Source organism: Haliaeetus albicilla, chromosome 3, assembly GCF_947461875.1.
Source record: "Haliaeetus albicilla chromosome 3, bHalAlb1.1, whole genome shotgun sequence".
Lineage (NCBI taxonomy): Eukaryota > Metazoa > Chordata > Aves > Accipitriformes > Accipitridae > Haliaeetus > Haliaeetus albicilla.
Genome location: NC_091485.1, coordinates 27,608,093 through 27,624,950, shown reverse-complemented (window position 1 = coordinate 27,624,950; position 16,858 = coordinate 27,608,093). Strand labels below are relative to the sequence as shown.

The 16,858-nt window shown below is 39.3% G+C and overlaps 1 protein-coding gene across 4 annotated transcripts in view; it reads left to right on the top strand.

The window, feature by feature from the left end:
- The window catches only part of CHST9 (carbohydrate sulfotransferase 9), a 97,480-nt gene that overhangs the window by 60,282 nt on the left and 20,340 nt on the right, over window positions 1–16,858 (top strand). For all 4 annotated transcript variants that reach the window (XM_069779225.1, XM_069779223.1, XM_069779222.1 and 1 more), the window contains one exon: window positions 14,705–14,742. In XM_069779225.1, the coding sequence (XP_069635326.1) occupies window positions 14,705–14,742 (38 nt within the window). The remainder of the gene's footprint in view (window positions 1–14,704; window positions 14,743–16,858) is intronic.

Here is a 16,858-nt window from a genome sequence, read left to right as displayed (position 1 = left end):
AAGCTGAAATTCTATTTTCTCTGTCTGTCATGATGAACTTCACTGCAGTGCGGCTCCCACCACATTTCCTAGAATGCCAAGGTTGGACACCTGAATTCACAGTCCCACTGTGTTGTTAAGGGAAATGTAAAATTAGGTTTTATGAAAACAGGATAAAATTATGCAAGAAATAAATATCTGCACATTTCATAATGGCATTCCCTCTTGTTGCTTGCAACCTAGAGGGGAATAACACTTCTTACTCTTGTAATCAAAAAGAAATAGATTAAAAATCAGTTATGATCAGAGTGGTTTTGACCAGTTTAATTATAAGGCTGGGAATTTTAAAAATTGGAAAGTGACGTTTTCTCTCTGTTTTTGCTGCTTAGGCGTTTTAAGTGAGGCAGGTAGAGGGCAGTAGGTGCTAACATTCAGGGTATCTTCTCCGTTGTACCGGTGCTGGGCAAATCGCTTGATTGGTCTTCAGCCCTGATTGTAGGTAACCTGATTTTACATCGAAATAGACTGGCAGCACTCACTCAATCTGTTAACGCAACTCAGCAGTGGGAGTTGTAACATCTTAGACTGCTAAAGTGGGCCTTCTGGTAGGACTTTAGAATCAGCAATGAAAATAGTGCAGGCATTGACTTGGGGGTTCTCCATGCAGGTGAACTTTAAAGCTGACAGCTGATTTGGCCTGACACAACTGCTATATTTAGTGTCTTGTGCAGATTTTGGGTTTCACTTTTAAAATAAATGAAGTGATAAGCATTACTTGTCATGAAAACGAATCTCTGGAAGAACAGATTCATTTCTTCTAGAAGAAAAAGAAACATAGGAGAACTACTATATGAACAAAGTTTAATTAATATATAATTGTATTTAATTGATGCAGTATAATTAGAAACAGTGCTTAAGAGTTCATTTTAATGTCTGTTGGGCTATTTGTAGTCTCTAAATTAATATCTGCTTTATGAGCAAAAATCCAACACAGATCAGTTCTCAAAAGGACTCGTTTGTTTTCCTCTAGTGATTTTTGTGCAGTTCCAAGGAGCAAAAACAGAAAACCAGCAAACTGACAAGTGGTAAAAACTCCTGTAATACCTCCTAAACACTTGGCATTTCCAGCCTGTGGCATGGAAGAACGGTCTGGTGTTAGCATGTGGCTTAGGGTACTGCAGATCAATCCCTTGCTCTCAGTACACTTTATAGGTAACTTTGGAAGTCACAGAGGTCATTGTATTTGTTTATTTTTTGCTGCACACAGAGCCTGATACTTTTAATATTCAGTAAGTCTGTTCTTCCTTTTCCTTGGAAATTTATCTAAGCACTGGTCAGTCTCCTGTGGTTGGAGGCGTGTGTCTCAGCTCAACAGGAAAGGTCAACAGCACCCTGTATGACACCCTGGTAGGTAGGGCATCCCCCCCGAGCAGGAGGACATCCCTGTGCCCCTTAGCAAAGGAGGGAAACACACCCTCCCATGTTTAAGGTGTCCTGCATGTGCTCTAATGACAAAACTTAGGTTCAAAAAAGAGCATTGCTCTGACACCTCCCTCTAGCGTGGTCCCTGAAAGCACAACAAGCAAAGGGGAAACATTTCATTTGTGGCAGCTGGGGAAGCTTAGATATAAACAGGCTGCTTCACTGCTCAGCACTGCCAGGGTTTAGGGGTCCTTAGCATGACCAGAAGGCAGCTTTTAAGTGTGCAAAGAATCTGAATGGCAGAAACCAGTATAGTAAACACTTTGTGTGCCCCGGGGTCAAGAACTGAGAATGATTTCACTGGTTGTCTGATGCACCCCCCTGTTGAGAGCAGTGCAAGGTAAAGAACACAGCTTTACTCTTCCCTTGTCTGCCTGCCACCAGTGGGCCATGTCAGTAAGCTGGTGGATGTACTTATTGAGGGTGTCCAGACTCTGAAGTATTTTCAACTGGGGCCTTTATTTTAGCGTCTTTGTTGTTGCACATAACAGCAGCAATGCTGGATGAGGCCAGAGCTGTCTCGCTCAATATCCTAGCAGCAAAGTGAAACCTCCTCACGTGACTTTCCCAAACTCCAGCAGTTTGTGTTTCAGGGACTTCCTGCGCCAGAGGTGGTTTCTGTTTGCTTATCAACCCCCAGAGGATTTCCCGTGTCTCAGCTTGTTCGGTTGTCCCCTGAATCCATGTGAAGTTTCAGCAGCCGTAACATCCCCTGGCAAAGAGTTCCCGAGTTTCCTTTCCCAGTTGCATGGAAAGCTGCTTCCTCATGTTTGTTTTGAACCTGCCATCTGCCTGCTTCATCTGATGCCCCCGGCCTTGTGTTAGAAGAGGCAGCAGTCAGTTCTGATTCACCCCTTCCATGTCACTTATGATTTTACAGATCTCTATCATCTCCTCTGGATCATTGCTTTGCCAGGTTTCATAGCTGTTGCTCCTTGTAAGCCGGTCTATGCTTTCAGTCCACCACCTTACCCTCTTTTGTTCTTCTCCAGTTCTGTACAGAAGTGGAAGGATCACAATTGCGTGTAATATTTAAGATGCAAATGTCTGTATATACAGAAACACAATGGTTTCTTTTTGTTTTTCCTCTAGTTTTCAATTTGCTTTCTCTAACTTGTGAGCACAGAGATGATGTTTACACAGAAGTTTTATCACTCCAAAATCTCATTCCTGAGTAGCAATGTGCTCAGAATTCAGTTCAGAGTCCACCACTTTTGAGTTTAAATTAAAAGTTTTCCCCTGAAAGTTTCCTAGCATCACTTTGCATAAATTGCACTTCGTATGTCATTTTATTAGCAACTTACTCTTGTAAAAAGTTCTTTAGCTTCCATCATTTCTACCCCAGATAACTTAATATCATCAGCAAACATTGTCGTTTCTCTGGTTGGTCCCTTTCTCGGGTGATTTTAAGAATATGTTGAAAAGCATGGGTGTCCTCAACATGAGGCAGCAGGACTCCATTGGTGACTTCTTTCCATGGTGAGAACTGACTGTTCTCTCTCTTATTTTTCTAATGCTCTGTTTCCCGTCTTTTAAACATTTGCTTTTCTAAATCTGTGCAAAGGTGTTCCCTCTAATTCTGTGCCTGTTAAGTTTCCTTAAGAAATCTTGCAAGTTGTTATCAAATACCTTTTAGAAAGCCAAATAGACAATGTATCTGAGAATTAAAAAAAAGTCCCACACAGTGCAAGCCCTGAAAGAAAGTAGGAGGCAGTCGAGAGACTTGTTATTGTTGCTCATCTGAACTATTCAGTCAGTTGTGACAAATCTTGGTATTCTGCTGCTGATGGTTCAGTAGCAGCTGGGCAGAGGAGGGCTCTGAGGATGTGGATTTACAGCAGGTTTATGCTGATCCATGCGTGAGCTTCCCCAGAAGGGGACTTCTCCTTGCCCCCACTGTTGTTTCCAGCCACGCGTCTCCATCTGCACAACTAATGTGGCTGAGATGGTTGAAAATCAGCCTATTAAGTAAGACGAGAATTTTTAGCTGAATCGGGACTGTGATGTGTCTTGACCCCATGATGCAGCTGCGCTAGTGCTGGCACAAGGGAGGAGGAAGAGCAGCAGCATCACTACAGCAGCAGCAAGAGTTGGGCTGTCTGTTTTTGCCAGGTATTGAACAGTTTAAGCCAATCATGAAACAAAAGCCTTAGGAAAGTTGTGTGTCTGTAGCTTGTCTAAAGTGGTATTTTTAGCTGAGATTATTTGGGTGTTGAGTATGAGTAGGTGGTTGCATGATGCCATTTGTTTTCCGGCAAAGAAATAGTCGTCCACGTTGCATTAATAGAATTGGTGTATTCTTTTCTCAGAAATGAGAATTAAAAATTAAGGGATTTCTTTTTGACTTTCTGTCTGTGTGGCTTTCTCCTGTGATCAATAAGCCTAGCTTCCCCTATTCCAGTGGGTTTGTTACTATGTTTAACTTAAGTTTGGTGCTATACCATAGCAACCGATGGTGTTTCCATTTTTTTCTGTGATCCTGGGAGCTAGTTATCTGTAATCCAAGGGACAAGAAGTATTGTTGAAAGTAAGGACATTACTGATATGTTTGTATGAACAGAAGAAATCTGAAACTCTGAGCTGTTTGCAGCTCTGCTGTTCCAGAGTCTCTGGCTATACATCTAATTAACCATCCAAAAATGCTGGCCACTCCTTTCACTCCCTGCCAGCAATATCAAGATGTAAAATTAATTTTTCTGAAGATATTCTTCTCATATAGTTGCAATAATTGGACCTAGCCTTTATATTGTAAACAATCCAAAGTATACAAATGACTTTAATTATAGCAATAGGTCAATATGTTCGTGATGCCCAAAAGTTCTTGGGGGGGTGGATGCTCAGTTATCACATTTTCTTTTTTAGATCCCTCAGAAGGCAGGAAATTCAGTCCTGTCAAGTTGGTTTTTTACTCTTCACTAATTATTTAAGTAATAGCAATTGGTGTGGCTTTAGTCCAGAATAATTTCTAATCTGAAGAGAATTTTTCCACATTTCCTTTGTGTTTCTTTTCACATTCTTTAATTAGATTTCATATAATGAGTTGTGTCTATTATAAATACTAATAATAAGCTAATAATAAAAGAAATATGCCTTTTCCCCTTAATCCGTGGAAATATGTGAAGACCTTATCCCTGTGGTTAGCAAGAAACCAATAACAAGTTTTGTTGACAATCAGATACAACATTGATTGTGTTCTGTCAGAAGAAAAATGTCTCATCCTGAGTGCTCAATTCAGTAGAAATTAGTAATTTACATGTACATAAAAGCACTGTATTATGACTATGTCACTTAGTACTTGCTGAAGGTAACTTGGTCAGTAATTCACATGCTGATTCACGTCAGGCACACAGGATTAATTTTTAATGCCTGGAAAAGAATACAGTTTACTGGGGAAGAATAAACAAGGTGGGGTTTTTCAGTGATTAAAAAATATTTCAAATCACTTGGTGCTAAGGACTCTCTCAGAATTCCTTTTTCACCTTTGCAGAAGACACATTAAGCTCACCCTCAGTGTGGGGTATCGTGATCACTACCAGTATTAGTACACACCCATGGTTTGCAAACTGGGACTGGGTAGACTTGTCTCTTAAATCAGTCTGCCAGTCATGAACATGGCTGCAATTTCAGCTCTAAATTCTACTTCCCCTTGCTGCTCTTGGCATGGCACATCCTACAGAAAGATTACTTAGCTTGTTGTCTGAAGGCTGCTATGTAAATAGTAGTTGTGTGCTATATGGTCACGTTCTTCTCGTAGGTCTCCATAAAACTGCACCTGCGGATTTTAGGGATGCAAATACCTAGGTACCAGCTTTTGGTATGTACGTATGGTCCTTTGCAAGCAGCAGCAGTATATTTTGTGGGCAGAAAATGCTTGTGTGTCCAAAACCTGCAGGTGTGGCTTTAAAGCCCATTTGACAATTTACCCTCTGTGCATGAAAAAGGTGCGCTCTACCTGAGCCTGCTTAGACTCTGCCCAAGTGATCAAATTGATACAGTGCATCATTTATGCTTCGGTGTTGGGGTACTTTGCAGATTCTGGGTACTGCATACCACCTCACTGCTGTTATTTTCAGTCTCTGTTTAATTAAAAGGAAACATTTAACCATGTTTTCAGTGATGTATGTGAGTTCAGTTCTCACAATGATTTCTCCAACTGAACTTGCTTCATCACCCCTGCCGCTTTCCACTTTTGAGCACCGCCAATATCCAAGTTGGCGTAGCAAGGATGGCACACAGAGGGAGGCACGACGGGCATTTCTAAAGTAAGCAAAAGGCTCCTGCCAAAGCAGAGTACGGTGCTGTTTGTGAAGCTTGGAGCATCAGGGTGCTGCACCTGCAGCAAAGGAGACAGTTGCAATTAGCCACAGTATGTGCAATATACACTCAGTTGTTATTCAGCTGGCTGAAGTTAGTGGTAGGGCAGATTAAAAGCTTAAGCTGCAGGTTTGGCTTTAAAGACATTAAGCATACAAGAATATTTATTTTTTTTTGCAAAAGCTTAAATGTGTTCTCATATAGTTGTGGTGAATCCTTTACAGACTGGCCTTCAGAGTTAGTTTTGGGTTTTTGGGGAGGTGGTCTCACAAGATCTTGAGTAAATAACTACTATCAGTTCTCTCTTACATGAATTTTCTTTTACGTCTACCCATAAATTATTGTATCCTTTTTTTCCCTAGTCAACTACCTTGTCAGTATCGAGAATACAGTTTGAGTTTTCTGATGTTCAAGGAACACTTTCAGAGAACATGACTAAAAAGTTTTTGTATGTCTCTTGAACTTCTCTTGTTGAGGGTTGGTTGTGCATCATTATAGGCTTTTGTAAGGAGTTCCTTAAAATATCACCAATTTAGTACTGTTTTGGAAAAAAAAAACAAAAAACAAAAAAAACCCAAACCAAACAGTACTACACCTGTGTATGCAGAAAGTCAGGTATAGATGTTTAATAGGGCTATAAAGTATGTTTACCCAAGAACTTTGTTTCTTTATAACAATAAAAACTGAGTGTCCATAATCTTTTCTTAGAATGGAGAAACAGTGGGAAGAAGAGGTTTTACAGTGCTCTTGACATCAAAAATTGACTCAAATTGCAATAAGCAAATAAGTAGCCTTACTTGGTAATATAACCTCCTTTGGTAACATTTCAGTAACGTAATCATCAATGACAAACATAAAAACTGTGTATTCTCTAATAATTCACATTCGCATATCGGAAATTTAGATTCAATACTCTTGTCAAACTATCCAAATCCGTTTAAGAACTGAATCTGTAGCAGTGGTTGGGCTTCCTACCCTTCTTCTCTCTCCCCAATTTCTTTTGAGTAGCACAAACCTGAACCCTTGTGCATCTTGGATTCATATTATATTCTCAGTCATGGATGACCTTTTACAAATGACTTCCAATAACTACAGCTGAATTCAAGCACAAGAGTTGGTCGCGAAAGGTCATACTCTAGTTACACAAAATGTAGATAAATTTGTACTCCCTACAGCAACTGATTGCTGTAGGTTTTTGTTTTGTATCTGACCAATCTTAATTCAGAGCCATGCATTAGGAAAGGTTATGTCCTAGCGTTGTTTCTCTTTGCCTTTCTCCTTCTATTTTTCCTTCATTATTAGCCTGTTTAGAGAATTTTTTGAGTTTTCCAGGTGTTAAAGTTCTGTTTCAAAGGGATCATATTTTACCTTTTTCTTTTCCCCTCTGTTCTTTACTAGTGGATTAATTCCAGATTCTCCTGCATGTAATCTTCCTCGTAAACGTGAGTAGTGTCTTTCTGTAAGTGTCACATTTTCATTGGGGATTATTTTACTTCCAAATGGAGTAATTCCAGAGAAGTTATTTGAGGCCAGTGTAATAAGAGCATGCCTTAGAGTGGCACATTTAGACCTTAAACAAAGAAACATGGCAGATTCAAACACGTACAGTTTATTTATGTAGGCATAACTCAGAATGAGTAGTAAATTGAAAGAATATTTGCACTCATCACCACTGGTCACTTCCTGGCCTTATGTTGTATAGACAATTCATCTCCTTTTTATTTCTGAAATACAGAAACTGTAGACTAAGGCTTCCCATGGAGACTTTGCTGTGGGACTCTACTTTGTAATTAGTGCCAAGAAACTGGATTTTTCCACCCCTGTTTGGGCTTGCTGCATACTCGTCTTGCACACACCACTGCTTCTGATTCACACCAGAGAAGCTTTGTAGCTCAGCTGTTTGTGGTGCAGTTCTCCTAGCAGGTGAGTCAAAATAAGCTTCTGTGGGCATAACCCTGTCGGAGCTTGTATGCTGCTTCCCATTGGTTACTGGTGCCTTCATATGCCATTTCCAGGGTTTTCTAATTAAGATTATATGGGGATAGCGTGCTTCAGAGCTGGATATCAACTCATCTTCACTGCAAGTGAAAAACGAACAGCTGACCTTCTTTAGGATATGCCACATTGGATGGTCGTGACTCCATGTGGCTTTGCCTCAACATGGTTAATCTGACTGCAAATTTTAACTGCAGTCACATTCCTTGTCTGGGTGGGGGCAACCATATGTTCTTAATACGGCAGAAACCAAGCAGGAACCAAAATCAAAGCCAAACTACTGCAATGTTTTGGCCCTACTGTGAGTGTGATGCAAAGCTTCAGCTGCCTAAGACCATAACAGGGTGTATTAAAGAGATAGCTGAATGTCCACGGCTTTATTTCTGTGTGGGGTCTGAGTATGTAGATTCAAGCTCCAGTTGCTCTCCTTGGTCTTTTCCATCATGACAGCTCTTACTGTGCTGTTCTTAGAGTAAATGTCAGATAGTTTTCCTTCAGCAGAAAAAAATCAGGGTCAACCATCCCTCATTTAACACATACTAAGGACCTTGATACAGGAAACTGCAGTGGACCAGCTGATGGGTGGAACATCCTCTTTTGTGTCAAAGCCCAGAAACCTATTTTGTGGAAGATAACTGCATAAGCAATTGAGCTTGACACTGGAGCGTAGTCAAAAAGGCATTTTAACAGATTATGTGACCTATCCTCTAGACGATCATAATATAAAGCACCATAAAGCACAATACATAACTAGCAACATGAAAGTGGAGGCTGGTGGTCTATGTGATTTCAAATGAAAAAGCAATGGCCCTTGCAGTGTGAGAACTGAGGCAGTTTCTACCTGAGGATTTGGATCACATTGTGATAGAGTTTGAGGAAATGCATCTGCTAAGCCATAATTAACTGATCTTTGCCTGCCTAATTGCAGATGAGTAGGAATCCACGATTTGCTCCATTCAGTTCCTTAAGAAAGCAGGAATCTGAAAAAGTCGTGAAGTAGTTGAATAAAAGGAAAAAGCATTCAAAGCGGTTGCATAGTGAGCTGTAAAGCAAAATTGAAACAAACTATTCTTGTTGTTAGATACAGGATGAATGCCAAATAGGCATTGAAAATATACACGATGTTCAACTGGAAACCGTCCAAACCATATCAATATTGTGTTGATGTTAAAACCAAATATGCTGTCTGGCATGTTTCCATTATCTCAAATCTTACATCCTTAAAGGAAAACGGTGACAAATTTTTGCTTTCCCTTTTCCCAGATATATAAAGCACAACCTTCTAGAAGAAAACTGGCAAACAAGCCTGCCTACTAACTCTGTTAGTGGGCATCCTGGCAATTCTGTCTCATTTGAAAATACTTATCAATGCTGATAAGGCAGAGGACAGGTAAAACTTCAAATTTTTAATTAATTTATATCCTAACATCTCCTTGCCATGAGTACAGTTACACAATGTTAGTCAATGCAGGATTTGGTCCAGGAATGAATTTGAGTTACACCCCCACCTCCTTTTTATGCACAACAGAATTAATGAATGAGGGCCCTCAGTCCTATTAAGATTAATGTTTCTTTGTCAGTCCAATTTTTTTTTTTCCTTTGGGGTCTCTTCATGTTACGACTTTGTTAGGTGGAAACCGAATGGTGCATGGTAATCAACACAAGAGATTGGGCTACTCTGAGCTTTCATAAATGTTTAGTTTCCCAGGGTCCTTTGAACCTCCCAGGGAACAGTTCTGCATTGCTATTAGAGACTGACAATTAAAGGTCTGTTTTCATATCAAGAGTAATCACAAAAAATTAGCTAGGGAGACCTTGGAATGCTGTGAGATTTTCAGTGTTTTGAGATGGCCAACTTTCCTTCATTTGCTTCAATCAGTATCAACTTGGTTTTCTTTTTATGTTTCCTACTGCCAGGGCAACTTACGAGTTGGCGTTGTGACAACTGAGAAGGATTATGCAATACCGCGAAGATGTGATTAATACATTGTAGGCCACTGTAATCATATTCAGTTGCATAATTATGACAGAGGTGCAAAAGTAAGCTAAACTAGATTTTGAAGGCAATGCTATAAATGAGCAGTTTCAGTTTTCCGAATTCCTTCTTAGAAGAAGGAGGAAATGCTGTGCGTATCTGCAGGAGCTGTGTTGCTTACAGATCTCGGAGATTCTGCGGATAATTTATAGGAAATGTATGTTCTGTCCTAAATATTTTAATCTTTGTGTGCCAAGTTACAGGCTTTCACAGAAGGTAATCTGTTAGTGTCACACCTTCTCCATTGTAAGTCTGAAAAACAAATCTGAGTGTTTCTTCCTCAGGCTCTGGTGCCATGGGAAATTGCTGCAGAATTTTGTCATGAACGAGTGCTTTGGTTTCCTTTCACTTCTCAGAATGTGCTCTGGTAGATTAGGAAGCCAGTAATGAAAGTGGGGTGGATCATACCAAATAGGTTGCATATGAGTTTATTTAGGTCTATAAAAATAAAGTAAAATCCACAGCTGTTAGTGTTTCTGTCACAAACTGGAAAAAACAAAATTAAACTGGTATTAGAATATTGAATTCCCTTTTCAAAACTGGTTTCTTATTAGTGCCATTCCCACGTGCAGTTAACTGAATATGGCTGTTTCAGAGCAAGGCTGAGGGTCCCCTATACCTCCTGGGATTCTCCCCAATTTTCTCAGTCTGCTTGGAAACCCTCAGATACTTGGGAACAGGGAGACAGACCCAGAATATCTGTTTGTCCCCTGCCTTGCTGTCATGCCACAAATAGTAGTAGGATTATCTGAAAGACTTAAGGAAAAAAACTTTTTATTCCAAAGCCTTCATTTTATTGATGTTGATGACGGTTGCTTAAAGTATAAATTGGGATTTGATTTTTGGGAGGGAAAAAAAAGAAAAAAAGAAATCCTTTGTTGCTAGGACTTGTAGCAGTCACGTCACAAAAATTGGCAGATCTGTGTATTTAAGGGATTTTACACTAATTAAATGCAGTAGTAGTGTTTTGCCTTTTGAAATGAAATCTTTTTTTTCTTCTGCTACATACTTAGGGAACAAACATGCTGTCAAAATCCTTAATGTATCCAACTATTTGAACATAAGAAACAGCATCAAGCTGTTATTTGTTCTGTTGGAGTGTACTCATATTTCAAATCTGAATCTTTTGTACCTGGTGATCTTAATTATATTTGAGCTGGAAGTAGTTTAACATTAAAAGGAATTACAGCAGATTAATCTGTAAACCTGCACAAATATCACATTCCTTTGTACGGAGGTAAGCAGGGCATAGTATGCATAATTACGTGTTGTTCTCTGTGTAGGTTGTGTGTGTAAGGCTGAGGAGTCAGTGTTGCAGTTCCTCGTGACAGCATCAATTATGGCACGCTCTCGTGTCTTGCAATGGTCAGTTACATTAGAAAACATACATTGTTCCTCTCAGTAAGGTAATCTTCCTTATAATAAGAACAAGCAAGCAAAAAAAAAAAAATAAATTAAAACCCCAACTTGCCCTGGAAACAGGAATTGGTATACTAATTAGAGTATGAAAATACAGAGAAATCTTTTCAAGAATGTTTGCTGCAGTTTTTTTTTTCTAAAGTTATATAGCTTGAGGTCAACCGAAGAAGGCCATTTATCTCAACCTTCCAACCATCCATTACACTTTTTGCAACTGGAAAGACAAAAGAAAATCACCAAAAAATTAATTGGGGAGGTCTGTTTCTCCAGTCCCGATGCAAAACCGTCCTTGGAATCCAGTTGCACCAGTTTAGCCTCAGTTAGAGCGGCAGGAGGGCAGAGCCTCAGCAAGTAAGAATTGTAGTTTGTATTGGTAAATACATCTTTTGACCCAAAGTATCAGTGAAGTGCAGTTGTCTATGATTAAGCCCTTTTGATTTGCTTGTTTTCAAGGCTGGTCAGATGGCACTATTGAGCCCATTTAGGAACAGTTTGCCAGATGACAGGTAAAAAAAAGAAGTTTCAGGAGAAATATAGGAGAAGAGCAAGCCATCCGTGTGCAGTCTGAGTTGCAGAAGATGTGTCTCTTGGACTACACTGGCTACCTGCTGGGCAGCTTCCATATAAATTTCCAGATGGCAGTAAATTTCCCAGTTAGTTTGATGTTCATGCATCCATTCATCTTGCATAAGCTGCTACCTCATTGCAGTGGCTCTGGAAAAAACTGTCATAAATTTTGAATTTAGCATGTGTAGCTCTACCGGTAATGAAACTTCTGTCAAGTCTCAAGAATTACCTGCATTTCGTGAGACGAATGCAGGTATTGCTGGTGGGACTGGCTGACATGTTCTGACAGTTCTGGTTTTATCAGTGTCCCATTGCCTCCTGTCCTTTGAATTTGGAGCACTCTCTCTAGTGGAGCCTCTTGAATCCCTCTAGTGAATGCTGATGGTCACCACAAGTGATCACAAGGCACCTAAACAGAAACATCCTTCTCAAAATTGAGGGTGCCAGGAATAAAACAGAAATTAGTGCTAGTCATTGTAAGAGAATTCTGGGGAATTTTTTCTTTTTTTTTTTTTAAAGCAGGACAAAATTCTGGCTACTTTCAGTGACAAAGCCGTCTACTGCCTTACTGTTAACCATCAGCTGGAAACTGAACCCCCTTTCAGTGCTGTAGGTGTTTTTCATGTTTTTTCACTGCTTTTTGTAGCTTTTCTCCTAAAACAAAAGTGCAGCACACACCAGGACTTTGCAGGCTTCCCCGTATAATGGTGCCAATGTATTTCCACCCTAATTTACAGCATTTCTGTTATTACAGACCTTGGTCTCTTCTAAGCACAACTGCCGACTATGCCAAATTCACGTAGTTGTTCTGTGATGAGGACAAAGATCTTCTAGGGAATAAATGGAGAACACATTATTCAATTTGCTGGTGACCTTGAATTTGATCTATCCTTAACAGCCTAGTGAATCTCTGTCCTGTTTAACCCATGTCATCATTACTGGTATATCATACAGGCTACTTCTGCAACTGCCTTTTCCTTGATACTGTAGTATTTAAATTGCCAAAAGTAAGAACTAAGAGTGAACAACGAAAGAACTACCATAAATTCTTCTTCACCTCTTCCTTAGCATTGTCAGGAATGGCCACAAAGGTCTTTCCCAGTCTTTCTGTTCATTTTCATATTTGTCTGAGGTAGAAACCACAAGTTTGATTGATAATGCAATTTGCATCTTGAGGCATCACTGGAAATACAATGGCATGAAAGGCTACTCTGGCGGAGCGCACTTTTCCCCTGGGGCTGACTTTAGAAACTCATTGATGTCACTTCCTTCCTCAGTCAGCAAGTGAATTTTCACTAATTCTCAAGACCAGCTGTCCATGCTGTCAACAGAAAGTTATTAAAATTCCTTTAAAGTGAATCAAAATAGCCTAAAAACAAATGTACTGGGAAACAGGAAAGCATCAGTATTCAAAGTCCACAAACCTTTGAGCAAAATAGTGTTGATCTAACCAGAGATTTCAAACACTCTGCTTTCCTAGCAACTTGTATATCATTAGAGAATGCTAAAAACACATACTCCTTTAATCTTCTATTACCAACAATCTATTTGGTTAAAATATTAGTTACAAGAATAAATTCTATTCTCCCAAAGATGAACTCAGTGAACAAGGGAATACATTTTGAGAAGTCTCCCCTAAATGATAGTTGGGGCGGGGGGGGTATAGCCAAAAAAGCATAATTTTTATATTTAGCAAATAAAAACACAACACAAGCATGCAGGAAATAATTACCATAAGAGACAATCTTATAATACAGCCTAAAGTGATTATCTTTATCTGAATTGTCTATAATGCTTTCATTGAGGAGTATTCTCAGGGACAAATAGGGAAGATTATTTTCCTTTAGTTAATAGAGTCTTTATACTGTATTTTAACACTCAAAATATTTTCATCTCCTTTTAAAAATTCTCTCTTGTGCCACACATATCAGAATGAAAAAATACTGTTGAAATGGAGTATCATTTCCAGTGCTGGAGGTGGCAGCCATCCATGCTAGGCGGGTTCCCCTAGAGTTAATAGTGATACTGACAGGTCGCAAACAGTGTCCTATCATTATTACTTAAAAAAAACCTCTGGGTACATGTAGCCTAGCTGGATAGGTAAGTGTGAAATTCCTGACTTTCCCCAATACATGTGGATGGTCTCCAGTAGCAAAGGGATGGTAATTGATACCAGCTGCCCTTTTGACAACTAGCGCATAGGAACAGTAAATGAGGCAAAATTACTGTCCCTTTTGATCTAAAAGGAAAGAATAGGTTTGAGGTGTCATTGCTGCTGGGATCCCAGATGGCTGTAGAAAAGCAATATTCTGTCTAGGCTTTGATCATGTCTTCAGGAGCACACTGAAGGACATTGCAGAAGGCAGCCAGAATAAGGAAGCAAGACCATAATTCAACTTGCCACTTTGTGGATATTATCAGGATAGAATTTCTCCCTTGAGCCAGCTGGTGCCTAACCTCAGTCTTGACACAGGCATGTAATTTTATTTTAGGGTAATGGCAGAAGCTGCCTTTCTCCTCCAATGGTCAAATCATGAGCTGGATGCTACCAGTCTCTCGGGCGTGTACACAGGGCAGCACTACGTATCACTACATTAAAATGCCTCATAGCACATATTTGAAATTTGTTGTCTTCACTTTGAATATCGTAATTTCTTGTGGGGTTCCAGGTTAGCAAGATTGGCTACCTATCTCAATCTTCTTTTTATCAAATCTGGATTAAGAGAGTCTTGTGTTTCTTTTACTTTAGGTGGATTTCCATTTTGAAGTTTCAAGTCATTTGTACCTGTTAAATTCCGTTTCTTAATTATAAGGTTTGATTACTTTTTTTTGAATTAACAGGTTTTTGTTCTGTATGTACATGATCATATTCATTAAAATATGTACAAACTAATTATTTCCTTTCTCTTTCAGAGTCTGGAGAAAAATTGCAACAACAGATTATTAATCAGGTATTTTGACACTTTCATACTTTTTGTTACTGAATTTTTCATGTAGAAGAATTGTAGCAATTAAAGGGGAGAACTTCACGGGACAGGCTAATATTAACTATATACGTGTGCTAAGGACCACATATCAGACAACTGCCTGGCTCTGCAGATGTGTTGAACTCACAAGACTAGCCATCATTTTGATTTAAACCTAAGATTTGCCATTTAAGCAATTTAGTTCATCTGCTTCTCAATGTGTTGATGGTGAGGACAAAGCCTAGAGGTAATTTGTTCATTGATATCAAATTTTGTAGCATAGAATTTTTTTATTTTTTTTTTAAATAGTAGTATTTCTCCTGTTTGCTAGTATTCCTTTGAAACAACAGAAAACCATCAATACAAAATACGTGCACAGGACATGTAAGCGGTGGCTTTCCATGTTGTTTAGGTTTTCATTTCTGCCATGAATTTTCATTGAGGCTTCACTAAACTGTGACATTGCTTGTGCAGGCGTTTGGTGTCTTGTCTTTATTACTGTATCAATTAGGAGCAATTATTTAGAAAAAAACCCTTTATATATTGCCATTTAGCATTTCAGCATCAGGAAAAGGAGATAGGAACTGTACTGAAAATAATTTTCCCCTAACCAGAAAGAGAGGAGGAAACCCAGAGTTTGCTTTCCTAAATTACATGCTCTTCCAGATTGAAAGGACCTGATTTGTACAGAAGCATCATGCTGCTTCTCATTCTTGGCTTCTTGTCCTCTTACTGAATGCTGTTATCCAGATGACATATAAATGGGTATCTGGTTTGATCGTGAGATTTATTCTGAAAAGTCACTTAAAAAGCAGTCATTAAAATATTTGTATTCCACCAGTTACCCTCCCTTAAGTAGTCTTCCTTCCAAGCTATAAATTAAGGCATTGGCATCATTACATCACTGTTATCTGTGAATTGATCATCTAGATGGAGGACTAACCTGCCAGGTGACTGACCACCTAAGGCAGCCTGGTTTGGGTCGAACAGCATTTCCCCTGCCATGGCAGAGCATGGCACGGATGTCAATGCGTCACTTCCAGTGGCCTGAGCTGGCACTGCTCCTGACAGAGTAAGCCCGTGTGCATCTGGAAGCTTATGGGAAGCCTGGTCCTGTGGCAGCAAATAATATCCAGAGTGTTACAACCTTTCTGTTATCTTGAGAAATTGATGGGTGAATATACTTCACCAAGAATATGTTATTACATAAGCAAAAGAAAATCTTCACTTTTTCTAAGTAAGTGTAGAAATATTTTGAAACTTAATGGAAGTTCTGTGCTTTGACTGAGAGTTTATATCCTAAACCAAGTCTAATTAACTTTTATCAACTAAACTGCATTTTAAAATTAGCCTGAAATGTCTCCCAAAACCACTTTTGGGAGTCCTTATTGACCAGAAGAGGGGGCAGTTGTATTTTTAAAACACAACTTGAGGCTGCATTGATAGGGCTGTGAATGGCTGATTGGAGACCTAATTCTGCACATTCTCTGTGTGACAAAATCAGCTCTGTGGATGACATTGCCCTTTTCTGAGGAAAAGTGTATTGCGATAAAAAGGACATTTGTCACAGTTGCAAAAGGTGGATTAGGTGCCGTGTTTCCTGTATCCAGTCTTGGTCTTTTCCTGCATGCCACTGCTTTCCCCTCCTCAAATTACTCACCTGTTCTGTCTCTCTGCAGTTAACTTAAGAACATCTAATTTTGCAGGAAAATTGCATTGTCTTGATATGTGGAGAGTGTGTCTAAATAAAGCTGTAAAAAGTTGCTTTGGGGACAAATGGTAGACATTCACTTTCAAATGGATACTAGTGAAGCTGATGATGCCCCATTCCATACAAACTTCCTTTGGACTTCCAAGAAATGGGAGAATGTTTCAAATTAGAAATCAATTTAATTTTCAAGTCTATAATTTAGGCCACAATAGCAGAGGCACTGCATATTTGATTTGTAGTAATATTACTTCAATAAAAAGATTAGAAGTGGGGTTGATCCTTATGGAGTATCTCCCATAGAAGGATTCAGTTTATTTTCAATACTGAACTTGAAATTTTATATGCAGGATAAGATACTTGTCTGGCTGAAGATCCTGTAGTCCCGTTCAA